Source organism: Pithys albifrons, chromosome 6 (genome assembly GCF_047495875.1).
Source record: "Pithys albifrons albifrons isolate INPA30051 chromosome 6, PitAlb_v1, whole genome shotgun sequence".
In the NCBI taxonomy this organism is placed as follows: Eukaryota; Metazoa; Chordata; class Aves; order Passeriformes; family Thamnophilidae; genus Pithys; species Pithys albifrons.
In genome coordinates, this window is record NC_092463.1 from 65293067 (window position 1) to 65321011 (window position 27945).

Sequence of the window (27945 nt, forward strand, 5' to 3'; positions counted from 1 at the left end):
AGAAGGCTCCCCATGTCCCTCCTGCTCTCTCCACCCACAGCCCTCACTCTGACACAAAGCACTGCTCAGAAATCCCACAGCACAGGCAGGCTTGTGATTCAGAGATGAAGTAGCACTGACATAGTCCAACAAAAACCCAGCCCTGGATATAAAAATAAATAAATTAAAAAAAAAACCCACACAAAAAACCCCAAACCAACAGACTCCCAAGGGAACACCACAATGGCCAAATGGCACTTCTTTCTGCCTTGCCCTTACCCAGTGTGCCAGCCTTTGCTTTGCAGGCAGCTCCTTGAGCTCTCAGCAGCCTCAGCTCCCCTCCCAGACCCAGCCCAGAGGTCAGAGCTTGCTCCAGCTGTCACAACAGCTCAGGGGGCTCTGAGCAGGCAGGAGGATTCCACTGACAACCAGGTCACATCTCTCCCCACCTGCAGGGAGGGAGCTGCTCAGCCACACATGGTGCCATATTTGCCTCCCAAAAGCCACAGGACTCATCACCTGGGCAAGGAGAGGACAGGCTGGACCTGCAGCACCAGAACAGGCTGTGGAGTGACCGACCCTGCAGGTTTCAAACAGCTCCAGGGCACCGATGGACGCGGTTATTGGGCTGTGCAAAGACCTGTCCCCCCAGCAGGAGAGGCACAGCTGGGCTGGCTCAGCCTGGGATTAAATGCACACTGCAATTACAGTGGCACACCAGGCTCCTTCCAGCACTCACAGCCCCACCTGCAGGGAATCCGGGTGCGGAGAGACGAGAAACCTGCTCCAGTCCCAGGGAAAACAGGCTCCAAAACGACCAAACCCACCCAATCCTGAAAATTCAGAGATGCAAAACTCACTCTCCCGTGGCATCACTCCTGGCCACAGACTCCCATTTCTGCCTTGCTGCTGGATGGCATTCCAGTAGCCCTTGCTTTAGCTGGAATTGTAACCCAGCTTCCCTGATGGAAAGCACAGAGAGGAAAAGGGGGTTTGACTAGACTTGTCAAAAATTAAAATACATGTCTGCCTTATTTTTAGTGTCTGAGGGCTTTTTTCCCCTCTGCTGTTCAAGGAGCAAGAGACAGGCAGAGGAATCCAAAAGGCTGCCAGGAATCAGGAAGTGTACATAGAAAACCTAAAAAGGAGCAGTTCAACTGCACACACATCCTCTGTAGAAACAGCAAAATTCTCCTTGAATGCAGCTCCCCCTCAGAAAGGGAGGACACACCTGCAGCCTGAACCTGCAAGTATTTTACAACTCCACTACACCCAGACAACAGAGCCAGGGTTACTGCAGCCCACAGAGAGCAGTGGGGGCAGCTCTAAGAACATCTTAGCTAAACAGTACAATTCTAACCTTGAAGAATCCAGTTTAATTTGGCCTACTGTCTCCCTCCCTGATTTACAGACAATTTCCACCAAGCCTGGTTGCACTACAGGTATTGTCACAGATCAGCTCCAGCCCATCCCCATGAATTCTCCCACTGTGCTTTCCCTCCAGCACACACAGGGAAGAATCAGCTCCTAAAACAAACCAATTCCTGAGCTCCAACAGCACATGGTGTTCTATAATAAAACTTCTCTTAAGCCTTAGTTTTGAGCCTCTTGGCACAACCAGAGTTTAACAGGCCTCCTGGAACACGTGCTGGATTTTGTGCTGCAATTTGCACTGGAAGGAAGTTCAAGCAGCATTTTCTTAACATGAGGAGTGATCTGCAATTTAAGAAAGCCTTCTGATATTGTCACCTACTACACAGCAAAGCCCAGATGAAGTAAAATGCTCCCACCTGGGTGAACAAATCCAGCAACGTGCACAGGTTAGAGAATCCAAAATACTTCAAGCTGCTCTAGTAGCAGTGTTTCAACAGGCTTTAAAAGGAGCCTGAAGGTGTTTAAAGCTTCGGGGTGCAGCCTTTTAAACACAGTGGCATCTTGCTAAGATTCCCACGAGGTGATGAAGGGCAGGGTGGGAAGCACATCACAGACCACCACACCTTTGTCATGCCTTCCTCAAATGGCTAAAGGATGTAATTGGCTCAGGAGAATCCATAAAGAATAAAAGTACAAGAACCCTCCCTCAGACAGATGGGACTGAGCCCCACGTTTCTCACTAAGTAGGACATTGCCTCGTGGTCTCTCAGGACCAGCACACACAACATCATGAGCAGCCCCACCCCTAAAAACAAGGGGTTGTAGTTTGTCACTGTAAAATTACAAAGCCCACAGCAAGGCCACCACTTACACTGTTTTTAACAACACCAAAACCAGAGAGAATTTGCACTCACCTTTCCTTCTGAGGATTTCCCAGGCAGCTTTGAGGAATCTCAGATTTCCTGCCTTCCACTCTGCTCCATTCCCAAGCCCTTTAGAGCTGGTTAAGGGCTGCCAGTGCTGGGTGGGTGCTGACAGCCCCCCATCAAGCCTTTATGGGCTGCAGCTGCACATCTGCCTGCTCAGGACTCTGCCTTTCCACTGCCACCACCCCAACAGCCAGCAGCCTGCAAACCACAGCTCTGTGTTGAGCAAGAGCCATGGTTAATAATGCATGTTGAACCAAAATCAGCCTCCTGGTGAAGAAATACTGCCTGTACCTAGGAAGAAACTTCCTTTAGGGTTTGCTGGGAAAAGGGGCTGGGAGATCTGCACGTAAATTGGATGCAGCTGATCCCTGTAAGGCCCCACAGCACAGCTGAAGGTCATTCTGTCCCAAGCATGAAGCCACAACACCAGAATACATCAGGTTGGGACAAGCACATTCTATGGCAAAGGTCTGCCCTGCGTTTGAAGAGCAGACCCCAGAGTACCCCAGTCACAGAAATCCCAGTTGCAGACTGGTTCATAATGGCCAGGCAGGGACCAGGGACTGGCAGAGCTGGGTGGGGGCTCTGTGGATTGTCTGCCCACCTGGCCCCTGAGGTAAAGGAGAAGGTTCCCCACAACCAGGTGTTGATGGTAGTGCTGATTTCCTGGCACAAAACCTCCCACCAAAACCAAGCAGCAGCTCTGGGACAGCAGTCAGTACTCAGCCACCTCAAAGAAAAAGCACATCAAAAACTCCCTCAAACTCCCCAGGAGTAACAGTCCCCCTGACCCAGCAGCTGCAAAACCAGGTGTCTGCAATGCTGAAGGCACAGCCACACCCCAAGGCCTAACAGAGCTTTAGCCTTTGTTGTCCAAACGTTTTTAATAAAGCACAGAACCAGAAAGATGCAGGAAGTTTACAGATGGAGCTGCACTCTTGGAATGAGAACTCCACACATGCTAAAGCACCTTCGTAACATCCCAGGGCATTGCAGTGCCCTGCTCACAAGTCTGCAGTCGTGCCTGCTAAAAAATCTTCATACAGGATCTCCTGGCAGTGTTCTTTCTACAATAAAAACACTTAAAAATGCCTCTTGAGGCTTTTCCTTCCCTCCAGCTCTCACCCTCCAAAAGAAAGTCTGTTGATTTAAGGGAAAATAGTACTTCTTAAGTACAGACCCAGCGCTTGTTAATTCAAGTCCACTGCTTGGCTTTAAAGTCATTTCTTCCTCTTCTGCTTTAGATCTTTAGTCTTCTTAAATTTCTTCTGTTGCTTGGGCCCTCTTGCTGTTTCTAATTTTCTTTTCTTCTCACTGGGAAACAGGAACAAAACAGCTGTTAAAAACACACTAGACTGCACTTCAGCTGGGAAATTTTTGTTGGAAAAGCGGGGCTGAGGGTCTAACATAGAAATATATTTGGGAGAAAATAGTTCCAATTTCTTGGCTGTTGTAGTTTGGAATTATACTGTAAATTCTCTCCCTGCCACTAACTGCCCCTGCCATTAGTTAACAAAAGAAGTAGTTAACTGCTGTCTGATCCTTTGGGTGGGGGGCAGGCTGTCTCTTTTGGTTTTGGGGACATTCCCATGTTTTAGCTGAACGCAGGAGGGGGTGTGCTGCGGTAGAGAAGCCGGTTTTTCTCCTGCTCCTCACTGCTGCTGCTGCTCTTTGGCGAGCTGGTTCCTTTTTCCTTGCCACGGCTGTTCTCCTGGTTCAGACTGGGCCCCTGGTCTCCGGTCTCACCACCGCCTGCAGTGTCGTGGCCTGCCCGCCCCGGCTGCAGCAGCGACCCAGGAGAGAGAAGGCACAGCTGCTTCCCGGGACACGCTGCGGCTCTCCCCTTCCAGCTTTCCTTCTTCGTTTGGGACAAGGGACACAGAGGGAGAGACAGAATTCAGCTGAGTGGTCACCGCTCGTCTGTCTCGCTGGAGACAGACTGGGAGCTCACCCTGCAGCCAGCCGGGGTGTGACACAGACACTGCCCATAAGTGTAACTCTTCTCCAGGAGCAAACCTGCTGGTTTGGGGGTTGTTCTCTTTTATTTCTTGTGGTGTTGGGGAAGCAGTTTTCTCTGGTCTGTTTACAGTTATATCTACACCTACATATATATATATGTATCTCAATATATGTATCAGTTAAGAACAGTTATCCTTCTTATATCCATTTTCTGATTACAGTTTCTTTTCTTAAATTTGATAAAGAGTGACGTGATCAATGTGGAGGAATCCCCTTCTCCATTTGTGGGTAAACATTTTGGTTTTTCCCCTCAAAACCAAGACATTGGGTCATTTAAACTTGGTGCTAGAGAAAGCACAAACAAGAGCCTCACTTGGATTTCCTAGTGCACTCAGAGTCCCCAACCCAACCTGAATCCCAAAAGACATTGATTTTTAGCTCTTGTCATTGGTTTTCAAGCAGTGTGTCCTAAAGGCAATTCCAGTCAGGTATCTGGAATTTAGAGCTCCCAGAAAACAAAATTCCCACTGATGGTTTGAAGCATAAAAATTAGTTCCTGTACTGGATTCTGATTAGAGCAAACAGGACAGAGCTCTGATCTTTATAAGCACTGACAAGACTCTCATTCCTGGAAGGCTTCTGGAACTCAAAGCTTTCCAGCATTCAGGAAAATAAAAATCCCAACCCATGAAAGGGTGCAATTGAGATCACAGAATTCCTTGAGCTGTCAGACAACCCAGGAAGGGGAAATAAGCAACCAGGCAAGTCTCAGCTATGAATACCCAAGGAAAAAATGAGGAAACAACTCCATGCTGGGCAAGGCAAAAGAAAGAAGATGGATGAAAAGGAAGGAATTGAAGAAATGTAGGTATTTTGCAGCCTTAAGCTCACATTTGAAAGAATTCTTCTTCCCTGGATTTGCATTTTCTGCAGTGGCACCTCCACAGGCTCCCACCCAGCGTTAACTCCCAAAACAAACAGGACACTCAGGTGGAATGAGGGATCCAAGGGAGAAAGGGGAGCAACTCCTGAGTGTGATCAGCATCAAGCCTTAACCAGAATTAGCAAACAAGTTCCATGAAGAGAGGACTAAGAGCAACACAGGTAGCAGAGCCTGCAGGTGCTCACACCCTCAGTTCTCCAGGAAAACTGGGAATCCTTCAAAGACACATTAACTCTTGGGCCTCACTCTCCTGGGAAATGTTGGAATTAAGGCAGCAGGAAAGGCCAGAGAGATCCCTGGGGAGAGTATTCCTTCACCTCTTGACGCTGACCACGGAGGTGTTTTGTCCTGCTTTGCTCAGCACCTCGTTCCACTCTTCATCATCACCACGGATGATGTACCTAAGGGGAAAGGGAAAGGAATATCCAAGTCAAATTGTCAGCACAGAGTGAGCACAACAAGGTGATTGTGTCAGGCACACACAGCTCTGCAAGCAAAGCAAAGCAAGTCAAACAGTTCTCTCTCTTCTATAGCTTTCTATAACCTGTGTACTGAAAAGTGTTCAGAATAGATTTTGGCCTCTCTCTCTCCTCATGGAGGAGAACAGAAATCTATTACTGGGTGAGAAATAAAAAGGGAACATGGTCCAAAATGACAAACGGGTCTGTAACAGTGCTAAAAAGTGAAATTAAAACTTTGAAAACATTCTCATGATTTCCCTTGTGTCATTGACTTACAAGTCACTTCAAATCCCTTCCATTCTTGTCCTTTCTTCAAAGAAGACAAATAAAGATCCAAAGAAGCTTTTATTCCTTTTATCAATCTAAAGCCAAACCAGACAACTTTCCTGGGATGTCAGTACAGTGAACAGGATTTATAAGACAAAAAGTGGGAGGATAGAGAGAAGGGAATCAGTGGCATGTGTAACCCCTTCTGGTCCAGAAACAGAAATCTGCTGGCACTTACAAATAAAAGCAGCTCTAGTTGGCTGTTCTTTTTCTGTTGATTTTAGGGTTTTTATGGTTTTGGCTTGGGGGTTTTTGTTGCTGTTAAACAAGAGAATATTCAAACCAGCCAGGTACTATTTCCACTGGAGTGGCACATGCTGGACAGCAGCCACCAGGACCTGGGTACCCTGGTTTGAGGAGAACAATGACTGTTTGTAGGAGCACAGGCAACTGTAAAATTAGGAACAGTCTTGTTCTATTAGTCCGTATTTCAGAACTAAATAACTTATATAAGATCACAAGGCTGACACACAGAGTAGGAGCTACTGCCATGAGTAACTGGTCATTTAAGTGGCACAGGCACACAAGACTCCAAAAGTTTTCAGCAGTAGAGCAGCATATTCTTATCTTATCCTGATTTTCTTACTCACTGTTAATTCTCATTTATTGATGGGTTTCAGACTGTGATACTGCAACTACAGCCTTGGGCACAAATCCCAGAAAGACACACCAGTGACCTGGCACCCAACTGGAAACCAGGGCAAAACTGGGTTTCAGACTCATACAGAGGAATTCTTACTGTGTAAGGTCCATTTCCTTCAGCTTCATCACTTCTTGCTTGTGTTTTTCTTGGAATTCCTTTGCAGCTTCCTCCTACAACAGGACAGCACAGCACATGCATTAAGTCCTAAGTGCAACAGCAATGGGAGGAAAGTGCCTTTCCCACTGAAAAAAGAAATACATCCCCTAAAACAAATAGGAGATGATCCTGAAAAGCTTCTTTTATATAACTGAATCTTGACATTCTTTGTTCACATATAATTTTAATTTTCTGTGAAAAATCCACACTGCAGCCCAACAAAGCATGACTCTTACAAGCATATAATGCAAACCTGTCAGGTTTTAGCTACCAGAAAGTAACACACAGCATGAGGAATTCTTTCCAGGAAAATTTAGATTCCCATGGTTCTACACTCTAAGGAATTCCATGAAGTGTTTACACATGGATGAAGGAGAAAGTTTGTAATTACCAAATCATCGTTCAAAGATTTCAGCGTTGGCTCCATCACAACATCCTTTGTTGCTGCCATTTGCTCCTCCACAGCTTTTTCCTGTACTGTGTTGAACAGCTGAAAATCAAGTGACCCAACACATGTAAGACTTGCTGATGTTTCTTCTTGATTATTGCTTTAAAATAACTAACTAAATAAGAAATGCTGTCTGTCCCCATGAAACTCTTCTAACCTTGTAAATATGACCAGGCAGTTGTTTTTCCATTCTGCTTCCTGAGGGCAGGATTCTATACAGCTTTTATAAAAACCATCAAACCACAAACCAGCCACCACTCAGTCACTCACACCAAGGAAGACCACTCAGGGATTATAGCATGCTTTATTTCATTCAGGATAATTTATCACACCTCCACAAATGTGGAGCTGCAGAAGCCTTGCTACTGTATCCTCATCCTCAGAGAGAAAGAAAACCAGATCCAAAACCTTCCAGTGAAAACCAGAAAACCAGATCCAAAACTTTCCAGTTACTTCACTGGACATCACGTCTACCTCTACATAACAATGGAAAACACTTTTTTCCAAGGAAAGTTGAGATGCCACTAATGCAGTGACCAGTGAAATGGCTCGGGCTCAGTGGCAACACGAGCTGCATGCTGAGGACATTCCAACAGTCAAAGCCACGGGACAAGCAGTGGTATTTGGGAGAACATGACACAGATTCAAAGACCACCACACCCCCTGCCACGGGAATTTGGATTCTGAAATCAGTGCCACAAACACCTGTTTTTCCTCCTGGGATTTCCCACCTTGCTCCCAGTCAGCTCCTGGGGGGTTTGTTTAAGATGCACAGCAGTGACTCAGCTTCCCCTCAGTGCCATGGAATGACACTGTGCTCCCACGAAGCCAAAGAGCTGTACCTGCACCACCTTGCGGACGATCCTGTTGAAGAGCCCCATCAGCTGACTGCTGGGCAGCTCCACCTCCTTCTCCAGCTGCTCCAGGGATTTATGCTGGAGGCCAATCCCCAGGAAAAGGGCCTGAGAGATGACATGTCAGAGGCCTTCAGAGCAAATCCACACACACTTCCCCACCAATTCCCCGTGCTGTCCCAGGGCTCGGCCCGGCACACTCACCGCCTGGGCCGCAGACAGGGACATGTCCCCCAGCTGGTGCAGGAAGAACAGCCTGGCCACGGCAGGCACCAGGTCCATGATGAGGTGATAGTCCACCATGTTGCGGGAGTACATCTCCAGCCGCTTCAGGTCATAGGGGATGAACAGGGACTCCAGCTGGGCACGGCTGAGGGCTGAGGGGACAGCACAGACACAGCAGGGCTGAGGGGACAGCAAAGACACAGCAGGGCTGAGGGGACAGCAAAGACACAGCAGGGCTGAGGGGACAGCACAGACACAGCAGGGCTGAGGGGACGGCAAAGACACAGCAGAGCTGAGGGGACAGCAAAGACACAGCAGGGCTGAGGGGACAGCACAGACACAGCAGGGCTGAGGGGACAGCACAGACACAGCAGGGCTGAGGGGACAGCAAAGACACAGCAGAGCTGAGGGGACAGACACAGCAGGGCTGAGGGGACGGCAAAGACACAGCAGGGCTGAGGGGACAGCACAGACACAGCAGAGCTGAGGGGACAGCACAGACACAGCAGAGCTGAGGGGACAGCAAAGACACAGCAGGGCTGAGGGGACAGCACAGACACAGCAGGGCTGAGGGACAGCAAAGACACAGCAGGGCTGAGGGGACAGCAAAGACACAGCAGGGCTGAGGGGACAGCACAGACACAGCAGGGCTGAGGGACAGCAAAGACACAGCAGGGCTGAGGGGACGGCAAAGACACAGCAGAGCTGAGGGGACAGACACAGCAGGGCTGAGGGGACAGCACAGACACAGCAGGGCTGAGGGGACAGCAAAGACACAGCAGAGCTGAGGGGACAGACACAGCAGGGCTGAGGGGACAGCACAGACACAGCCGGACTGAGGGGACAGCAAAGACATACAGCAGGGCTGAGGGGACAGCACAGACACAGCAGAGCTGAGGGGACAGCAAAGACACAGCAGGGCTGAGGGGACGGCAAAGACACAGCAGAGCTGAGGGGACAGCACAGACACAGCCGGACTGAGGGGACAGCAAAGACACAGCAGAGCTGAGGGGACAGCAAAGACACAGCAGGGCTGAGGGGACGGCAAAGACACAGCAGAGCTGAGGGGACAGCACAGACACAGCAGAGCTGAGGGGACGGCAAAGACACAGCAGGGCTGAGGGGACAGCAAAGACACAGCAGAGCTGAGGGGACAGCACAGACACAGCAGAGCTGAGGGGACAGCAAAGACACAGCAGGGCTGAGGGGATGGCAAAGACACAGCAGGGCTGAGGGGACGGCAAAGACACAGCAGAGCTGAGGGGACAGACACAGCAGGGCTGAGGGGACAGCAAAGACACAGCAGGGCTGAGGGGACAGCAAGGACACAGCAGAGCTGAGGGGACAGCAAAGACACAGCAGGGCTGAGGGGACAGACACAGCAGGGCTGAGGGGACAGCAAACATACAGCAGGGCTGAGGGGACAGCACAGACACAGCAGGGCTGAGGGGACAGACACAGGCCAGGCTCTGCAGAGCCTCCCAGGATCCCAGTGTTTAGCACTTTGTTTTTCCTGTTCTTGGGAAAGGACAAATGCCACCCCAAGGTTCCCCTCCCAATCCCATGCAGAACTCATTGACACTGCTGTCCAGACTGGCTTGGTTATCCCAAGTGTTGCCAGGCAGACATACATCCACAGGAAAAACATTCCAACTTAAATATGCCAGAGCCTGAAAGTGGCCAGTGACTTGGATTGGTTTGGCAAAGTGCCAACTGCCCAATACAGTATCAGAGTCTCCTTCTCCCCTGCCAAGAAAAGGGAGGGAAAAACCCTAGAACCTGAAGTAGCAAGCTTCTTATAGTATACAAAAGAAAGACAATTAAAAACACATATATACACATATATACATAAATGTGAGGGGAAAAAACAAACTAACAACAATAACTACCAAGTCACCCAATAATACAGATTCCAACCACCCAAACCCCAAAAAACCTCCCAAAACTCTTCCAGAGAAACCTCCCAGCAAGAGAGGAGAAAATTAACAAGATGTTCCCCTCCCTGGATAACACAGTGGGGATGGCAGCAAGGCCTGATCTCGGCAGGGCAGGGGAAGGGGAAGGGGAAGGGGAAGGGGAAGGGGAAGGGGAAGGGGAAGGGGAAGGGGAAGGGGAAGGGGAAGGGGAAGGGGAAGGGGAAGGGGAAGGGGAAGGGGAAGGGGAAGGGGAAGGGGAAGGGGAAGGGGAAGGGGAAGGGGAAGGGGAAGGGGAAGGGGAAGGGGAAGGGGAAGGGGAAGGGAAGGGAAGGGAAGGGAAGGGAAGGGAAGGGAAGGGAAGGGAAGGGAAGGGAAGGGAAGGGAAGGGAAGGGAAGGGAAGGGAAGGGAAGGGAAGGGAAGGGAAGGGAAGGGAAGGGAAGGGAAGGGAAGGGAAGGGAAGGGAAGGGAAGGGAAGGGAAGGGAAGGGAAGGGAAGGGAAGGGAAGGGAAGGGAAGGGAAGGGAAGGGAAGGGAAGGGAAGGGAAGGGAAGGGAAGGGAAGGGAAGGGAAGGGAAGGGAAGGGAAGGGAAGGGAAGGGAAGGGAAGGGAAGGGAAGGGAAGGGAAGGGAAGGGCAGCCTCCCAGGGCTCAGGCAAAGACTAAAAGAGACAGAAGCTCCACCTCCCTCTCTTTTATACTTCTTGACACTTCTTGATGACGTCAGATAGTATGAAATACCTCTTTGGTTTCTTTAGTCAGATCATGCTTGTCCCTTTTAATCTCTGTCCCTTCCTCTGGGCCTGCTGAATTGAGGCCTGGCTGGAACTAAAGCCAAAACTACCACAGACAGCTGAGAACACAGTTTGCCCAGGACTGAAGCATTTACTCTGGTTTTGCTGCAAAGGAGGTTTGTTCCCTTGTAGCAGCAACTAAAACTCTGACCAAGACACTACAAACCCTCAAGACACACAATTACCAAGTTCTCCCCTCTGTTGAGGACATTGAGAAAACACCAATTTGCCCTTAAGCCAGAGGTGTTAGAAGTGCCTTGTTTGGCCCCCTTTTGTAACAGTGCCTGCTCTGAGTGAAAGAGAAAAGAGACCAAAAAAGCCCCTAGTTTTGTGAAATTTCTAATTCTGCTTTGCAAAATGTTGTTTGCCCAGCAAGGCATGAACAGCATGAAGTGCTGGAGTCGCTTTGTTCTGGTACAGCCTGTATGGCAATTACAGAGACCAGTGTGCCATGGGTTAGAAGCCATACATTAAACTAAGCCAGACATTTCAATAGGATGAAATGGTAAAGATCCAAGATTTTGCAGCATTAAAGGCAAGATTTTACAAGTTTGACAGGTCATGTCACCGAACAAAGAAAAGGCAGAAGTCCAACAGTGATGAAGATGCTTCAAGACCACCCAAGGGATGAAGTGAAGGGACCACGACCCACATTCGAAGCCAAAAGGAAAGCTCTGCCCAAGATTTTGCCCAGTCGTTAATATGGAAATTAGAAGGTGTTAACTATGAACTTAAGACAATAAAGAGCTTATTTACACAAACAAGTTAGGCAAGTTCCTGCCCAGTATGAACTGGCTTTGCCTCCAACGTTGTCAATAAACACCTTGCTGCTAAATAAGACAAAAAGCTTCTCAGCAGTTATTTATTTTGAAGCGTTTTTCACTATCACTGAGAAAGAGCATCATCTTCCAATTACCACATCTCTGATGACAGTGCTCTTCCTAAGAACCAAGCTGCTCTTTCAGTTCTAGACTGGATCTGGAAGGTGTCAGCCTCCACTTGGCAGTCAGGAGTCCTCTAACTTCAGGTTGCTTAAATCTCCAATCAAAAAATGCAAGGAAAAAAACCTACAAAAACCCCACCACTACCTGTTTTCAGTGGCAGAAAATGTTGGTTTAGTTTTAATTAAAAACAGAAGGATTTTTCTGGATAATAGGAACAAACCAGCAGCTGACCAAGAGCAAATCAAGGCACATCACCAGACACATGATATAATGGATGTATTCAAGGCTGATGAACACAACCCCAGAGTGTGAACTGCACTCCCACTGAGCACTGTGCCCCAGGGTACTCACGTGGCTGTGGCTGCTGTTTGATGTTCTTGTTCTGCAGAATATTCAATGCCAGGGATGGAGAGAATGTGCTGAACTGGTAGGAGAGCAGTGACAGGAACCGCCTCCGAAAATCTACAGGACAGGATGAGAAAATCCATCACCCCTGTGGACCTCTGACGATCTCAGAGGGTCCTTCTGGGGTCAGCAAGGTCACAGGTACCTTTCCAGAATGCAGTCAGCCAAGGCTCCTGCTCAGAGTCCTCCTCATGGAGCATCTTCAGCATGATGCAGGAGTGTTCCCCGGTCAGGTCATTCTAAGGAAGAAGATATGATTCCATAATGTATTTCCCATCCTGCCCATGACCCTTTAGCACTCTGTGCCCAGCTGAAGAAGGCAAATAACTTCTAAATCAAGAACAATGACTGTACCAACTGATCCCCACTACCCAATGGAAAACCAAGAATTATATCTCAGTTATATCTCAGTTATTCAAGCAATACCCACATTAATAACCCATGCTAGTTTCAATTTATAATTAAAAAGCTGCACCTCTGCTCTGAATTTTTAAGTGAAAACTACTTCAAGTCTCCCATTCACAATCTTCCTCAACACTTTACTCCTTTAGTTAACTAGACAGGTCCAAAGAACAAAAATGAACATAAAACAACCACTGGAAGTGGCCTCAGAACACTCTCCTGCCCCAATCCCATCTCAGAGAGGGCAATGGGAAGATGCCCAGGGCTGTCAGGAGGGCTGCATTCCCCCTCAGAACCAGGGTGGTACTTACTGGGGTCTGCCTCAGGTAAACTGGCACAAATCCAGCACGTTTCCAAAACCTGGGGAAAGGGCAAACACACTGAGAATTCTGGAGCTGTCCAGTGCACAGGAATACTTGGGGTTAAATGCAATTTATCCACTGCACAAGGACACTGGTGAGCATCTAAAACACCCCACCAACCAGTAAATAAATACAGACAGAAAGCAGCAACAACAACCACCCTGACTGAGGTTCTGCCTCAAAGGAGTGAAAAATTCTGTCTGTGATCTCAAAAAATGACCAAACTGTCAAAGACAGACATGACACCAGAGTTTCTGTATTTCACATGCTCCCTTTAAAAACAGGCAGATGGGTTTGGACCAGTAATACTGTTGCAAAATGTGGAATATGTAAAAAATTTCTTAAGGAACGATATTCTTCAATGTCTGATCTTTACATACTTTCAAAGCCTGATCAACAAGGGAGATTTTAATGACACACTTCACATCTACCAAACTCCCAAAGGACACCTCAGGGAGGGCTGAGAATTTACAGTTTATTTCAGAGGCTCTCCTCTTCTTCAATGAATGATGGTTTTTCTTGGCAGCTTCCAGGTTTCAAATAGTCACTCGTGGACCAGAAAAAGTGAGCAAAATCCTGCTGAAATCCTTTTCCATCCTCCTGTTCCTTCTTGAACCTTAGTTGTGAACTGATTCAGCAACGAATTTTGTTCTTATTGCTTCTGTTAACTCAGCCTCATCTCATGCAAGAAAACAGGGGTTTAGGTGACAAATGACCTCTTTGTTTTTAGGCAAGGAACAGCAAGAACTCTGCATGATTTTGAAACTGTCTCCTGAATTTTGGGTTCACAATTCCCCACACCGTGGCCGAGAGTCTCAGAAACCTAAATATTCTAAAAGTATTAAAAAATTTTGCATTTAGTATAAAATTTTATGTCTTTATGTAAAATTTTATGTCTTTATGTTAAACCATGTGGTAAGATGGAACTGAAGCTTTAGGGAAAATGATTAAATTTATTTCCTGCTGCAGTCACTCAGCTACTCCATGGTAAGAAAAGTAAGAAGTTGCTGGTGAAAAGCACCTACATAAGTCAGGAAACAAACAATTAACTTTGAACCTGCATCTGTGTAATACAGACATGATTGATATAGTTATATTTTTGCCCTGGATCTACCTAGGAAATAGAATAAAGTCTTACTTGAGCAATCTTGGTGTTAGGCCATAAGACACCCCCAGGTAGTCCAAGGTCTCAGCTTGTCTCTCACTCAGTTTGAGAAGCAAAGGAGGCAAATCTTTCCGAGGTGTCACAACCTCTTCTAACAAACCAACAGTCTGAAAAAGAAAGTGGAAATGGGTTAGCAGCAATCCTCATAGAAACCTGCAAATTAAAGCTTTTACTCTGTACAAAAATTAAATTTCCTCCTTACAGAGAAAAATAATTATGGAGACTTACAGTGAAAACTAAACACCTTAGCCCAACAGGAAATAAAAAGTGTACCAAGCTCCATACCTCACTGCTTACAGTTGCAATTTCCTTTGGCTTTGGAATGGTTTTTTCTTCCAAACATGGGAATTTGCCCTCGTAGTACATCTGCAGCAAGGTCAGAGCTCTGCTGCCATAGCCCATCTGTGAGGTAGGAACAACACACCATCAGCAAAAAGATGCCTCTGGTCTTTAAGACAGAGCAACTCTGGCCCCTAAAACCCACCAACAATCAGAGCAGACAACACTCAGACACTGCAAACCCACCAACAATCAGAGCAGACAACACTCAGACACTGCAAACCATCAACAATCAGTGCAGACAACAGACACTGCAAACCATCAACAATCAGTGCAGACAACACTCAGACACTGCAAACCATCAACAATCAGTGCAGACAACACTCAGACACTGCAAACCATCAACAATCAGAGCAGACAACACTCAGACACTGCAAACCACCAACAATCAGAGCAGACAACACTCAGACACTGCAAACCATCAACAATCAGAGCAGACAACACTCAGACACTGCAAACCATCAACAATCAGAGCAGACAACACTCAGACACTGCAAACCATCAACAATCAGTGCAGACAACACTCAGACACTGCAAACCATCAACAATCAGAGCAGACAACACTCAGACACTGCAAACCATCAACAATCAGTGCAGACAACACCCAGACACTGCAAACCATCAACAATCAGAGCAGACAACACTCAGACACTGCAAACCATCAACAATCAGAGCAGACAACACTCAGACACTGCAAACCATCAACAATCAGAGCAGACAACACTCAGACACTGCAAACCATCAACAATCAGAGCAGACAACACTCAGACACTGCAAACCATCAACAATCAGAGCAGACAACACTCAGACACCGCAAACCATCAACAATCAGAGCAGACAACACTCAGACACCGCAAACCATCAACAATCAGTGCAGACAACACTCAGACACCGCAAACCATCAACAATCAGAGCAGACAACACTCAGACACCGCAAACCATCAACAATCAGTGCAGACAACACTCAGACACTGCAAACCATCAACAATCAGAGCAGACAACACTCAGACACTGCAAACCATCAACAATCAGAGCAGACAACACTCAGACACTGCAAACCATCAACAATCAGAGCAGACAACACTCAGACACTGCAAACCATCAACAATCAGAGCAGACAACACTCAGACACTGCAAACCGTCAACAATCAGAGCAGACAACACTCAGACACTGCAAACCATCAACAATCAGTGCAGACAACACTCAGACACTGCAAACCATCAACAATCAGAGCAGACAACACTCTGACACTGCAAAAGGCAAGGTCTGCCCTTCAGCAGCTCCGTGGGGAAAGGATGACAGAACCTGCATGCCCCACATCACAGTGAGAGTCCACCTGGTAGCTTAGGGCTGTGCAACAGCTCTTGGAGCTTAGCTCTGGCACTCAGAAAATGCCAAACACCAGTGTGAACATTTGGGAATCTCACAGTAATATCTCTGGATCCTGATCGTCTCAGGACTGCAATGGGATGTCCACGCTCAGTGCTGTTGAGGAATGCCAGCAGCACTGCTTTGGTACTTCATGGAGCAATTGAACTGCTTGCCCTGCCTTGGATTCTCTGCCTGCACAGCCCCTGCAGTGGTGCCAGGGCTGCCAACCCCCAGGCAGTGGGTGCCAAAGTACTTTACCCCCTGGTAATCCGGGTGCACCGCGATGCGAACCACGCGCCCGCCTGACAGGCCCCCGAAATCCGGATCCTGGAACTGCACAGCACACACAGGGCAGGTCAGGGAACACAGGTGGGCACTCTGGGAATCAGAAATGATGCTGAAATACATCCTCGAGCTGAGGACACAGCCAAATTGCTCACCTGCTCTGAGATGGTCCAGGGGATAAGATCCCCAGAGGCTTTCTTGCCCCTCGAGAGGCTGTTCATGATGGACTGGCGAGAGATCTCTCCCTCCATGCACACCTGTCAGGGAAGGCAAAAATCCATCAACAGAGGAAAAATGTCTTTTCCTACAGCCACTCAGCTGTATCAGATTCTAAATTTCTACTCAGTTGCTCTCTTACCTGAACAACAGCAAGTACTTCTGGTAACGAGTTCTGCGTCGGTGGAACAGGTGGCAAAAGGCAGAAGAGATGGTGGGCAGGGGCATCAGAGAGCATCTGGAGGTCATTGGGTGAGTTCTGGTGGGCAGTGATACCAGAAAGTTAAAAAATATTCACAGAATCATAGAGTATCTTGAGATGGAAGGATTCACAAGCATCGTTCGAGTCAAACTCCTGGCCCTGCACAGAAAAGCCCAAAAATCACATCCTGTGCCTGAGTGTAGTCCAAATGCTTCATCCATGAGAAGGGCTTCAAAGTCCAGTGTACTGTTAGCAGCTAAACTAATTCCTCATTTTCTGAATTTAGGGCTATTAAGGAACCTGGAATTAGAACAGTGCTGATGGATGGGGAAGCTCATGCCTGGCACAGTACCAGACAGCATCTGCTTTTCCCAAGTGAAACCTCTTGCTTTAGTATGTATGAAACTGATATTATTATTATTGTATTTCAATTCAATTAGGTTGGCATAAAAAGCACTGCTGCCCACCCCAAAACTCCCAGCTGGAATTTGGACAGAAGCACAAGATGCACCTTGTAGTGTGAAGCCACATAGAGGGCCATCAGTCTCTGCAGAAAAACTTCTGATGCTCTGTGGTAACAGAAAAGGGTGTCTCTGTTCACGTAGTATCTGAGCACAGGGGTTAAGGAAACAACCTCCTTGGCAACAGGGCAAAAAGTTCCTTGGTTTATTTTCAGTATCTGGCATACATGGTGGTTCATGCTCCTAGACTTCAGCTTTATCTACAAATGACACTGGGCAGTTTTTGTAGCCTTCCCACCCTTCATCTGTAAAGCCAAACCTTTTTGAATTCCAGCAAGGACCTCCCTTCAGGCAACCCTTCCTTAGGATTACCTCTGGAGTACAACTGGAGTTGGGCAATGTCCTGGCAAAACACACACCACCAGTCCCATAAGGCAGAGGTAAGAGCTGAACTCCAGAAGTGTGGTCTTAAAGCAACACTCATGTAGCTGGAGAACCAACCAGTAACCAGCTTCCACCTGACAGCAGTTTATGGTGACCAGGCACAAGGCCTGGGCAAGGATACAGGTCACAGGTCTCAGGCAGAGGGCAGCCTGAGACGATCCTGGTGATGCTCAGGCAGTCCAGGCACAGCAGGTCATTGAGCCACTTCTCCACAGGGTCCCCCGGGGCGTATCGGATGGACTCGTGCAGGGACACCTCGTGCAAGGTCCGAGCTGCAAACACACAGCACAGAACACCCAGGGCTGGGAGTTACAGCTGGCAGAGAATCCAGGGGGATCCACATCTTTGGAAGGGCCCTCAGGTTAGAAAGTTATTAGACACATAGTTTTCATCTCTTAGAATCATTGAGTCAGCTGGGTTGGAAGAGACCTCCAAAATCATCAAGTCCAACCTTTAATCCAACCCCACTTTGATTACTAGATCATGGCACTGAGTGCCACATCCAGTCTCATCTTAAACACCTCCAGGGAGGGTGAGTCCACCCTGTCTGGGCAGGCCATTCCAATGCCTGATTACCCTCTCTGTAAAGAACTTCTGATATCCAACCTAAACCTCCCCTGGCAGAGCTTAAGCCCGTGCTCTCTTGTCCTACTGCTGGTTGCCTAGGAGAAGAGACCAACCCCTACCTGGCTACATCTCTTTAGGTAGTTGTAAAGAGTGATAAGGTCTCCTCTGAGCCTCCTCTTCTCCAGGCTAAACACCCCCAGCTCCCTCAGCCTCTCCCCACAGCACTTGTGCTCCAGTCCCTTCTCCAGCCTTGTTGCTCTTCTCTGGCCCCGCTCCAGCCCCTCAGTATCTTTCCTGCACTGAGGGGCCCAGAACTGAACACAACACTCAAGGTGTGGCCTCACCAGTGCTGAGTCCAGGGGAAGGGTCACTGCCCTGGGCCTGCTGGCCACACTATTCTTCTACTCTTAAAAGCTTTTACTCTGAAAATCACGAGGGAAACACCAGAGGATAGCTCCTTCACCTCCCACTTCCCTCCAGCTGCACAGGGTGTCCCCCCCACCCAGAGCTCACTGGGCACACCCCCTGGGCTGGCAGGAGACACCCTCAGCCCAGGAGCTCCTACCTGAGGAGAGCTTGGCTGTGGCTGTGCCCTTATTCTCCGCTGTCAGGCTGACCTGGCTCTGCGCACTCTGCTGGCGCAGCTGCTGCAGCAGCTTCAGTGACAGCGACCGGCCCGTGCCCTCGTACCTGCAAAGCAGCACACAGCACTCTGGGGCAAGGAACACTCCAGGCAGCACCCCTGAGCCATGCTGGGGGCTCCAGCACACGCCCAGCTGCCACCCAGCACCACATGCTGCTCGGGGCACTGCCAGGGTCCCTCCCAGCCATCAGGTGGGAATCGCTGCCTTTCGATGGTCTTGTGCATGTAGGACCCTGCCATTAAGCAGCCTTGCCATTTTGGAAGGAAAGTGTCTTTCTTCCCTCTCCTAACAGAATGCAGAATCCTGCTTATCTATTTGCTCCTTGTAGCAGAGCAGGAGAGAGGGAATTCCACAGTGGAAGCAATAAATTCATGTACTGACAGAATAAATTCAAGTACTGACACAGAAATTCAAGTACTGACACAGAAATTCAAGTACTGAGCATTTCCATGCCAAATCAAGAACTGGCACGACCTGATGCAATGGTATGTTTATAAAAGAAGTACTGCAGGCAATAATGCACTGTCTCAGCTGCTTCCCCAGGCACACAGTTGCTGCTCAAACCTCACCCATTGATTGTAGAGGCCATGAACACCAGGTAAGGGCCCAGCAGGTTTTTCACCAGGGGGAGAGGGATGGCAGCAGCTTCATCAATCACCACCAGCTCAGCTTGCCCCAGTTTCACAGAGTCAGCAGGGTGTATGTACTGCAAGGAATGAGAGGACACTGTCACTGCCAACAGCAGCATTCCCTCTCTAGGAATGAGGGAAACAGCAGAGTTGGTCAAGCTAGAGCCCTGAAAAGCTGTTTGTTGTCCCTGTTCCCCATGACCACCAAGCCAGAGACTGAGACAGGCAGCAGAGGGGTTTAGGTGACAATCACAAGGACTGGGTCACACATCTTATTTATTCCCACACAAATTTATCTGCAGAGATTATGAAAATAGAGGAAATCTAAGCACTAACAGCATATGTTCTTTCTTCACTGCTTCTTTCACCCTTCTTTCCTTTTATTGCAGGAGAAACCCACAAGGAAGCTTTGGAATCTACAAGTTATCCCCAGAAAGAAAGATGTTTCATGGAAGTCACTCAGCAAAGGTCTGCCTGAGAGCAAAATCCCTCTGGACAGTTACATACCACATAAAATGAACATGATTAAAACCAAAACAATTACAGCACTGGAAAAAACAGTTATAAAAAGGCAAGAGGAAAGTTACCTGGATGGTCTGTCTGTGCTCCTTGAACACATTCACTCTGACCACTGCCTTGTTAAACTCTGGATTCAAAGACTGAACAATCTCATAGTCCAGATGTTCCTGAAAGAAAACACTGTTAAACAGCATGAAAAAGCTGAGATTAAGAAAAATACCATTTACCATTATCATGAAAATAAGCTGAAAGGACACTGTTCTCTCACATTCTAGCTAAGAACTCTTATAAAACCTTCAGAAGCCTGAGAACTTATCAGAAATTATTTAGTGATGTTAAAAAGTGCTTCATAAAGGAACACAAAGTATTCTGAAACAGGCTGCTGCCCTCACCTCATACTGCAGTGCATCAAAGCCTTTAAATATGAACTCAAAGAGAGTGTGAAGGTTATCAGGGCTTGGAGACGTGACGAAGATGTTGGAGTAACTGCAAAGAAAATTAAAACATGAGTTTAACTATTTTTCTAACAGATTTGACATATAAACATTTAACAGGAAGTTTTTCTTTATCTGAGTGGTCAATTCCACCTACCAACCAAAATCAGGCAGATTTCTGTAAACACTGACCTCAGTTTGTGTGTGGTTGAGCTTTAAAGAGTGGTGTTTTCATTTTGAGTTTTAAAGAGTGGTGTTTTCATTTTGAGTTTTAAAGAGTGGTGTTTTCATATTGAGTTTTAAAGAGTGGTGTTTTCATATTGAGTTTTAAAGAGTGGTGTTTTCATTTTGAGTTTTAAAGAGTGGTGTTTTCCTAGTGCTCCAAAAGATACAAACTTCAACAACAGCAAAGGAATAAAAACGATGGCCTTGGGACCAGAAATGACAAACGCATTCAGGTGCTGTCATGTTTTTTGGGTTGACTCATGGATGCAGAGACAGCCTGGGAGGCTGGAGGGGCAGCACTCACCCAAAAGCCACTGCCCCAGCAATGGCCAGCCCCAGGGCAGCAGATTTGCCTCGGCCCCTGGCTGCTGTCAGGGCCACAGTGCTCCGCAGGGTCTTCTCCGAGATGGCCTCAATGAACTTCAGCACTGCCTTGGCCTGATGGTCACAAGAACACCGAGAGTTTGAACAGCATTCCTTGCAGGGAATGTGCATTCCTGGGAGCAGAGGGGCTCCTACTGGAGCCCCACACCCACCTGGTCCAGAGTTTTGCACCCCTCCACCAGCACCCCCACGGGCTGGGTGTCCTGTAGGCTCTCCTTGAGTTCCCGCAGCTCCACGTCCTGCGGCCGCAGCCGGTCCTCCTGCAGGGACACACAGGGTCAGGACAGCACAACTGCAGCAGTCACAGCCCTGGGGTGCCCCTCTGCCAGGCACAGGGACAGATCTGCAAGGAAATGTCACCACAGTCCCCAGAGATCTGCAAGGAAACGTCACCACAGTCCCCAGAAACACCAACATTTAACAGTTCCATTCTCGGGCACCTTCGGAATGGTCACACAGAGGATGAGAGCCTGCCTTCCCCAAGCTTGGAGGGGAAAATCCTTTCCTTGTTCAGTAGATGGGAAGAAGGAGACACCATGGAAAAATATTCTGAGGAATTTAATTGACTTTTTGGTCTACAGGCTGTACCAAAACTGTATGATGTTTGTTATACAAGATGTGAATGTTGCCATGCAGGGGACAAACTCCTGCAGCAGCAAGAGATAAGTTTTCCAACCATTATAAAGATTTCCAAAGCCAAAAATAAACCTGGGCACAAACACAAACAATTTTGGATGGGAATGAATGCTGATTGTCCTTATTGTCACTTAAAATTCCAAAGGCACCACTCTACCCATCCAACAGACAAGCATTATCAGCATTTGTGCTGCTGTCAGGATCATTCTAATGAAAAAGGGGGATTGTTTTGTTTTTAAAAATTAGTGCTCTTAATTATGAAGTGTTTTTTTATCTCTGACAAAACCTGTGTTGGTATTCCTTGGGCCACACAACACAGTCCAAATGCTTAAAGAATTTTCTTTAAAACTGGTTCCATTTTACTTCAGTCTGCAAGTGAAACTGATAAAAGGATTCACTTCCAATACTGCAGGTCTGTCTGGATAATGTTATATTTGGGGAATGTTTCCCCAGATGTGACATGTGTCCCTCAGAAACCCAAACTACCAGTTTCCAGTTGTGTTCTGAGCTTGTAATATACTATTTCCAAAGTGCTTTACCACTTTTTATTTGTCTCATCCCAGCTGTCCATCAATCAGCTTGACATATCTATGCACTTCTGAAACAGCAACCACAGCAATGAAGCTTCAACTCACAAGGAAAACAGGAAAATCATAGAAATGGGCAATCACAAAAAAGGAGCTGTGACAATAAAAAGGACAAGGAGGAAAGAAAAGGTATCTCCCAGTGCTTCACCAACAGCAGGTGTAACTTTTGCAGAACTTTCTACTTCCCCTCTGCAAGCCCATTATTTGGTATAAATCAGGGTGAAAGGAGAAATTCTTCCTTTTTAAAACCTTAACACACCATGGGCCAGCCCAGGACTGATTTCTGCCAAGGCAAAGGGGTGCCATCCCTGACTGACCTGGGACTGTGGTGGCACAGGTGTGATGTTGGCAGCATGGCTGGAGATGGGCAGGATGTTCAGCTGGTCATCAATCACCAGGCAGTTCTTGCAGGAGGCCAGAGACAGGATGAACCTGAGCAGGCAAGCAAAGGCAACTCAGTAAAACCACTTTCTGGTAGTTAATTCCAACTCTTTTCTAAACACAGAGCTCCTCAGAGCTGAGCTCCAAGTCCCTAAGACAGCCAAACAGCCTCATCCCAGTGCAAACCCACAGCAGGTTTTCCTGTTAGGAATACACAGTGTCATTCCTGGCAGGACATCCCAGAGGAACTCACCTCTCATTGAACCTCCCCACCACATCCTGGTGTGCCTCTGTTCTGTATCTGGAGTGAACATCCTGGAAGAGAGGGAGCAGCCCTGGTGGTGCAGGAACAGCACTGGCAGTGCCCCTGTGACTCAGGCACAGCCCACCCTGTCCCCTGTTGTGTTTCTCAGCCTCCCTTCCCACCCCCAGCACACCCTCACAGGATCCTCTCTGTTGTCCCACAGCCACAGTTGCCAAATACTCCTTAAAAATAGACTTTTCCCACCAGTACTTCTACTTAATTCTTGCCCAGTTTAAAAGTCAGCTCTGCCAGAATGAATGAGATATCTCAGGGATTCAGAGAAACATATTCTATCACTTTGATTCCCCTACTGCTTGTTAATAGAAACAGCTCCTCCTCCAGGTGTAAGCACACTCAGTGTGAATATTAGTCCTGTCTGGAAATACACAGTAGTTGTGGAACTGATCTCTCCAAGCAAAAGGTCAAAACCACCCAAAAGGCCTTTTGCTGAAACTTAAATTGCTGATGCAAGGCAGGTAAATGTTTCCCACAGCTGTCATGGAAACTACAGCACAGAGTGGTATTTGTGAAAGGCAGGTGTTCCTTCCTTGCAATTCCTTCCTTCCCAGCAGCATTTCAAGGCAGAAATGCCCAAGCACAAGACATGCAGTCACAGGTAGGCTGATGAAGAAGATCACAGCCCCTAATAAAAGCAATAAATAACCACTCAGCACCATCCCAATGGACCTACTTAGAGCAGAGAGACACATTACATACCATGGTCATTGTATAGAGCTGCTTCAGGGAGTTCATTGTTCTCAGGAGAATCACCACAATTCCACCCCCTTCCACGGTTTCAACAGTTCTGGCCAACAGATTTGGAGTCAGGGCTTCAAAATCCTGGGGAATAAAGAACATTGCCAAGTTGCCTCGAGTTCAGTGGAACTGCAGCCTCCTGGAAGGCACAGAAAGCCCAAAAACATTATTTCTCAAAGTTTAATTCACATTTACCATTAACTAACATCCTGTTAAAGCTTCTGCCAACAGAGCCACTTCACCCCCATAAAACCCTTTAATAAGAGATAGTTAAGGCCATCATAACTGAAGTAACAAAGCAACAAATACCACCCCTGCAACACCTGAATGAATCCAAGCCAGAGCAACAGCATTTTCAGTGCCAGGCTGAAGTCTCACCTGAAGGACACACATCCCAAAGGTGTTCCCCAGAATCTTGTGGGTCTCATTGTAGTAACAGTAGCGGATGTTTGTGGCTGCAATGAACAGCTCAAAGGGATCATCATCCTTGATGTTCAAAGTGCCACTCTTGATCTTCTTCTGCAGCTGCCTCATCCTCTTCTTCCTGTGGCTGGAGCACAAAACCACACAAGTTTTCTCAGAGAAAAGTCTGAGCTCAGTCCCAAATATTACTGAGGTTACAAAGCTGAGCCAATGAAAGTTCTGGCCTTTTGAGGTCAAAAAGGTGAGGGAGAGATTGGCCCAGGGCAACATGTTGGTGTTGGAGCCACAGAAAGAAACCAGAGGTACCCTGTGCTGGTGTCAACTGCACTATGGCAGCCAAATTTCCCTCTGGATCAGGAAACACAAGGCTTCTCTTACCTGCTGAAGCCCAGCTCCTTCTTGTAACACCACAGGACAGAGGGCCTGGCCCTCACCGTGGCCTTGGACAGCATGTGATGAAGGATCACCACCTGTCAGGGCACACAGACACTCAGGAACAAAACCAAAGAGCAGAACACTTGTCCTTATCTGATTTTATTGCTGTTTTCTCCTGTGCAATCAGGAGGTGACCCTCCCTTTCACACAAACCTGTGTGGCTGTGCCTTCCCCAGGGCTGCAGGACACTGGGCACCACCCAGCTTTCCCCAGCTCCCTCCTGGGGCACAGCTGCTCCAGACTGCTCTGACAGGAGGTGATTATCCCAGGCTAAATGCAATTCCCAGTATTTGTATCTCACAATGGGTTTCCCACAGAGTATTACAGTGAGAACACTGATCACAGCCAGAGTCAGGATATTCCAGAATGTCCACTACTGCAGGAAATTAATGACAGTTTTCTTGCACTGCCACCTGATCAACTCACTATTTGCCAAGTTTTGTTATAACTAGTTTAGTTTATTTCCCCAGAAACTGGAGATAACTGAATTATCAGCTAGAGCAGAGCAGCAGAGCCAGGGCACTGACTGACCCCTGTGCTGGCCCAGCTCTGGTCACTCAGTTTTATCCACCCAGTGGGTTCATCTGCATTGTCAGCTGGTACATAAAGCACCTCCGGGGAGTGAAACCACTGCACTCTCACGGCAGAACCGGCAGGGAAACTAAACAGACTCTCCCCCAGCTTAAAAGAAATAACTTGATTCAGGGACCCCTCATGAAAAAGGATTTTATCCCTTCTCCATTAAATCATAATGGTCTTTACTAATTTTTAATCAGGCCGGTTGTATTTTATACTAATTTTTGATTTTCTCTTGGAGACAAGTTTCTCAGTTCTCTTAACCATGCAGAGCTTTAGACAAAGAGGAAATAAACCCTGGACCCGTAGGATGGACTGTAAGAAAAACCCCAAACCGTGTTTAAATTAGAGGCTGAGCTGAAAGAAATAAATCAGAAGCCCTGTCTGGACTGCAGGCCTGAAGCTGTGCCACTGTTCAGTTCAAGGCAACACGGAGCTGCAGAGCCCAGAGCAGCCCATCCCAGCTGGAGAAAGTGATCCCAAACCTCCCTCCTGACTCAGGGGAGGCGTCTCAGCTGCGACTCAGGATATGAACCTGGAAACACAAAAGTCTCGGGGAACATCTTTGGTGGGGTCACGCCCCCGTGTTCCCAGCGCTGGACAAACGGAGGCCACACCTTGAGTGTTGTGTTCAGTTCTGGGCCCCTCAGTTCAGAAAGGAGATTGAGGGGCTGGAGCGGGGCCAGAGAAGAGCAACGAGGCTGGAGAAGGGACTGGATGAGGCACTGAGTGTCCTCTGAAACACCTCCAGGGACAGAGAATCCAACATGTCTTGATCCAACCCCACTGTGATCACCAGCCCAGGGCACTCTGTGCCCTGGGCTGGTGATCACAGTAGGGTTGGATCAAGGGTTGATGATCTCAGAGGTGTTTTCCAACCCAACTGAGAAGAGCAACGAGGCTGGTGAAGGGACTGGAGCACAAGTGCTGTGGGGAGAGGCTGAGGGAGCTGGGGGTGTTCAGCCTGGAGAAGAGGAGGCTCAGAGGTGACCTCAGCACTGTCTGGAACTGCCTGAAGGGAAGTTCTGGCCAGGTGGGGGTTGGTCTCTTCTCCCAGGCACTCAGCAATAGGACAAGGGGGCACGATGGGCTCAAGCTCTGCCAGGGGAGGTTTAGGTTGGAGAGCAGAAAAAAATTTTTTACAGAGAGAGTGCTCAGGGATTGGAATGGGCTGCCCAGAGAGGGGGTGGATTCACCATCCCTGGAGATCTTTAAATGCAGATTGGCCGTGGCACTGAGTGCCATGATCTGGTAAAGGGACTGGAGTTGGACCAAGGGTTGGACTCGATGATCTCGGAGGTCTTTTCCAACCCAATCGATTCTATGATTCTGTGATTCTATTTGGTTTTATTCTATTGGATTTGAATGGTTGTTTTAAAATTCAAACTAAACCGATAAATCGCATTCGCCTGGCCTGGCTTTTACTGGCCGCTCCTGAGCCTCCCGGACAGGAGATGCCCCGGGCTGGCTCTCAGCCCCCCGCGGGTTCCCGGGCAGTTCCCGCAGGGCTCGGGGGAGCCCCGGGACGGCCCCGCCGCCCCCCGCCCGCCCTCACCTGGTCCTTGCCGCGGTCTCCCACCACCACGAACAGGCTGCGCTGCCGCTCGGCCACGCCGTTCTCGATGAGCACGCGGATGCGGTTGTCCACCTTGCGGCGCTGCATGGCGGCGGCCGCTCCGAGCCCGAGCCCAGGCCCGGTGCTTCCGATCCCGCCCCCGATCCCAGGCCCGGTGTTCCCGATCCCGCTCCCGATCCCAGGCCCGGCGCTCGCGATCCCGATCCCGCTCCCAGGCCCGGCGCTCCCGATCCCGATCCCGATCCCGATCCCGCTCCCAGGCCCGGCGCTCCCGATCCCGATCCCCACCCCAGGCCCGGCGCTCCCGGCGCACCACGCGGCACCCACGTGCGGCGCGGGAGGACCCCGGGGCGGGGCTGCCCCGCCAGCCGCCTGCGCCCAGCGCGCCCCGCGCTCGCACGTGGGTGTCGTCGCTGTCCCACCCCCGGTTGTGGCACCGCCTCGGTTCGATTTGTTTCGCTGCCAAAGGGGCCGAGCCGAGCTCCGTTGGGAAGGGCCTCCCCCGGGGAGACGTTGCCTTCCCACACACGTGAGTTTCTCACGCAGTGATGCCGGTCCGGACACGTGGGTGTAACACCGGCCCAGGCCTCGCACGGACGCGTTCGCTCCGTCAGCAACAGAACACAGTCCTCGCTTTTACCCAGCGCTGGGAACACGGGCGGTGACCCCACCAAAGATGTTTCCAGGTTCACATCCCGAGTCGCAGCTGAAACCCCTTCCCAAAGTCGGGCAGGAGGGTCTGGGAGACCGAACAGCCCCCAGGGGCTGCTCTTACCTCTGCAGCTCCGTGTGTAACTAAACAAGGGTACAACTCGGCCTCCAATCCAGACAGGTTCTCTGATTTCTTGCCTCTAAACAAGGTTTTGGTTTATTGTACAGCTCATCCCACAGCTCCAGGGGTAAATTCTCCAAGTCTTAAAAGTCTAAAGCTCTGCAGGGTTAAGAGAACTGACAAAGGTACAAGCTAAAATCAAAATTAACATACAAGACTAAGTTAGTGCAGGTCTGATTAAGAATTAGTAAAGACCATTATGATTTTATGGAGAAGGGATAAAATCCATTTTCTTGAGGGGTCCCTGTATCAATTCTCAGCTTTAATGCTGCCAAAATGAGGATTTAACTTGAATTCATCAAAACCCAGGTAACTCTGTAGGAAGAAATGGTTTAATGCTGGGTGTGTTCTGGAGACGTTGGGTTTAGAATGTAACAAAAATGTGACAAAACCACTCCATAAACAAAATTTCCTGGGTGAGTCCAGACAAAGCCAG

The 27945-nt window shown here is 48.5% G+C and overlaps 1 protein-coding gene across 1 annotated transcript; it reads right to left on the reverse strand.

The window, feature by feature from the left end:
• Positions 1 to 2797: 2797 nt before the first annotated feature.
• NAT10 (N-acetyltransferase 10) lies at positions 2798 to 27019 on the reverse strand. The gene is made up of 28 exons (XM_071559283.1): positions 26657 to 27019; positions 24469 to 24560; positions 24046 to 24217; positions 23629 to 23751; positions 22861 to 22922; positions 22544 to 22658; positions 21156 to 21263; positions 20924 to 21057; positions 20353 to 20446; positions 20029 to 20127; positions 19382 to 19518; positions 18734 to 18858; positions 17723 to 17873; positions 17208 to 17304; positions 16637 to 16753; positions 16434 to 16535; positions 16252 to 16326; positions 14568 to 14684; positions 14256 to 14389; positions 13067 to 13115; positions 12499 to 12592; positions 12300 to 12410; positions 8278 to 8450; positions 8062 to 8181; positions 7163 to 7261; positions 6712 to 6785; positions 5502 to 5585; positions 2798 to 3596 (listed from the first exon to the last, which is right to left on the reverse strand). The coding sequence occupies exons 1-28, from the start codon at positions 26762 to 26764 to the stop codon at positions 3503 to 3505; spliced, it is 3060 nt and encodes a 1019-aa protein (XP_071415384.1). The 5' UTR covers positions 26765 to 27019; the 3' UTR covers positions 2798 to 3502.
• Between the last annotated feature and the right edge of the window lie 926 nt (positions 27020 to 27945).

Coding starts and splice junctions, on each gene's coding strand:
- NAT10 (XM_071559283.1), bottom strand. CDS start 26,764: ATGCAGCGCCGCAAGGTGGACAACCGCATCCGCGTGCTCATCGAGAAC. Junction 19,519..20,028: donor AGCACAGACAGACCATCCAG/GTAACTTTCCTC, acceptor CATTCCTTGCAG/TACATACACCCTGCTGACTC. Junction 16,536..16,636: donor AAGTACTTGCTGTTGTTCAG/GTAAGAGAGCAA, acceptor CTTCCCTGACAG/GTGTGCATGGAGGGAGAGAT.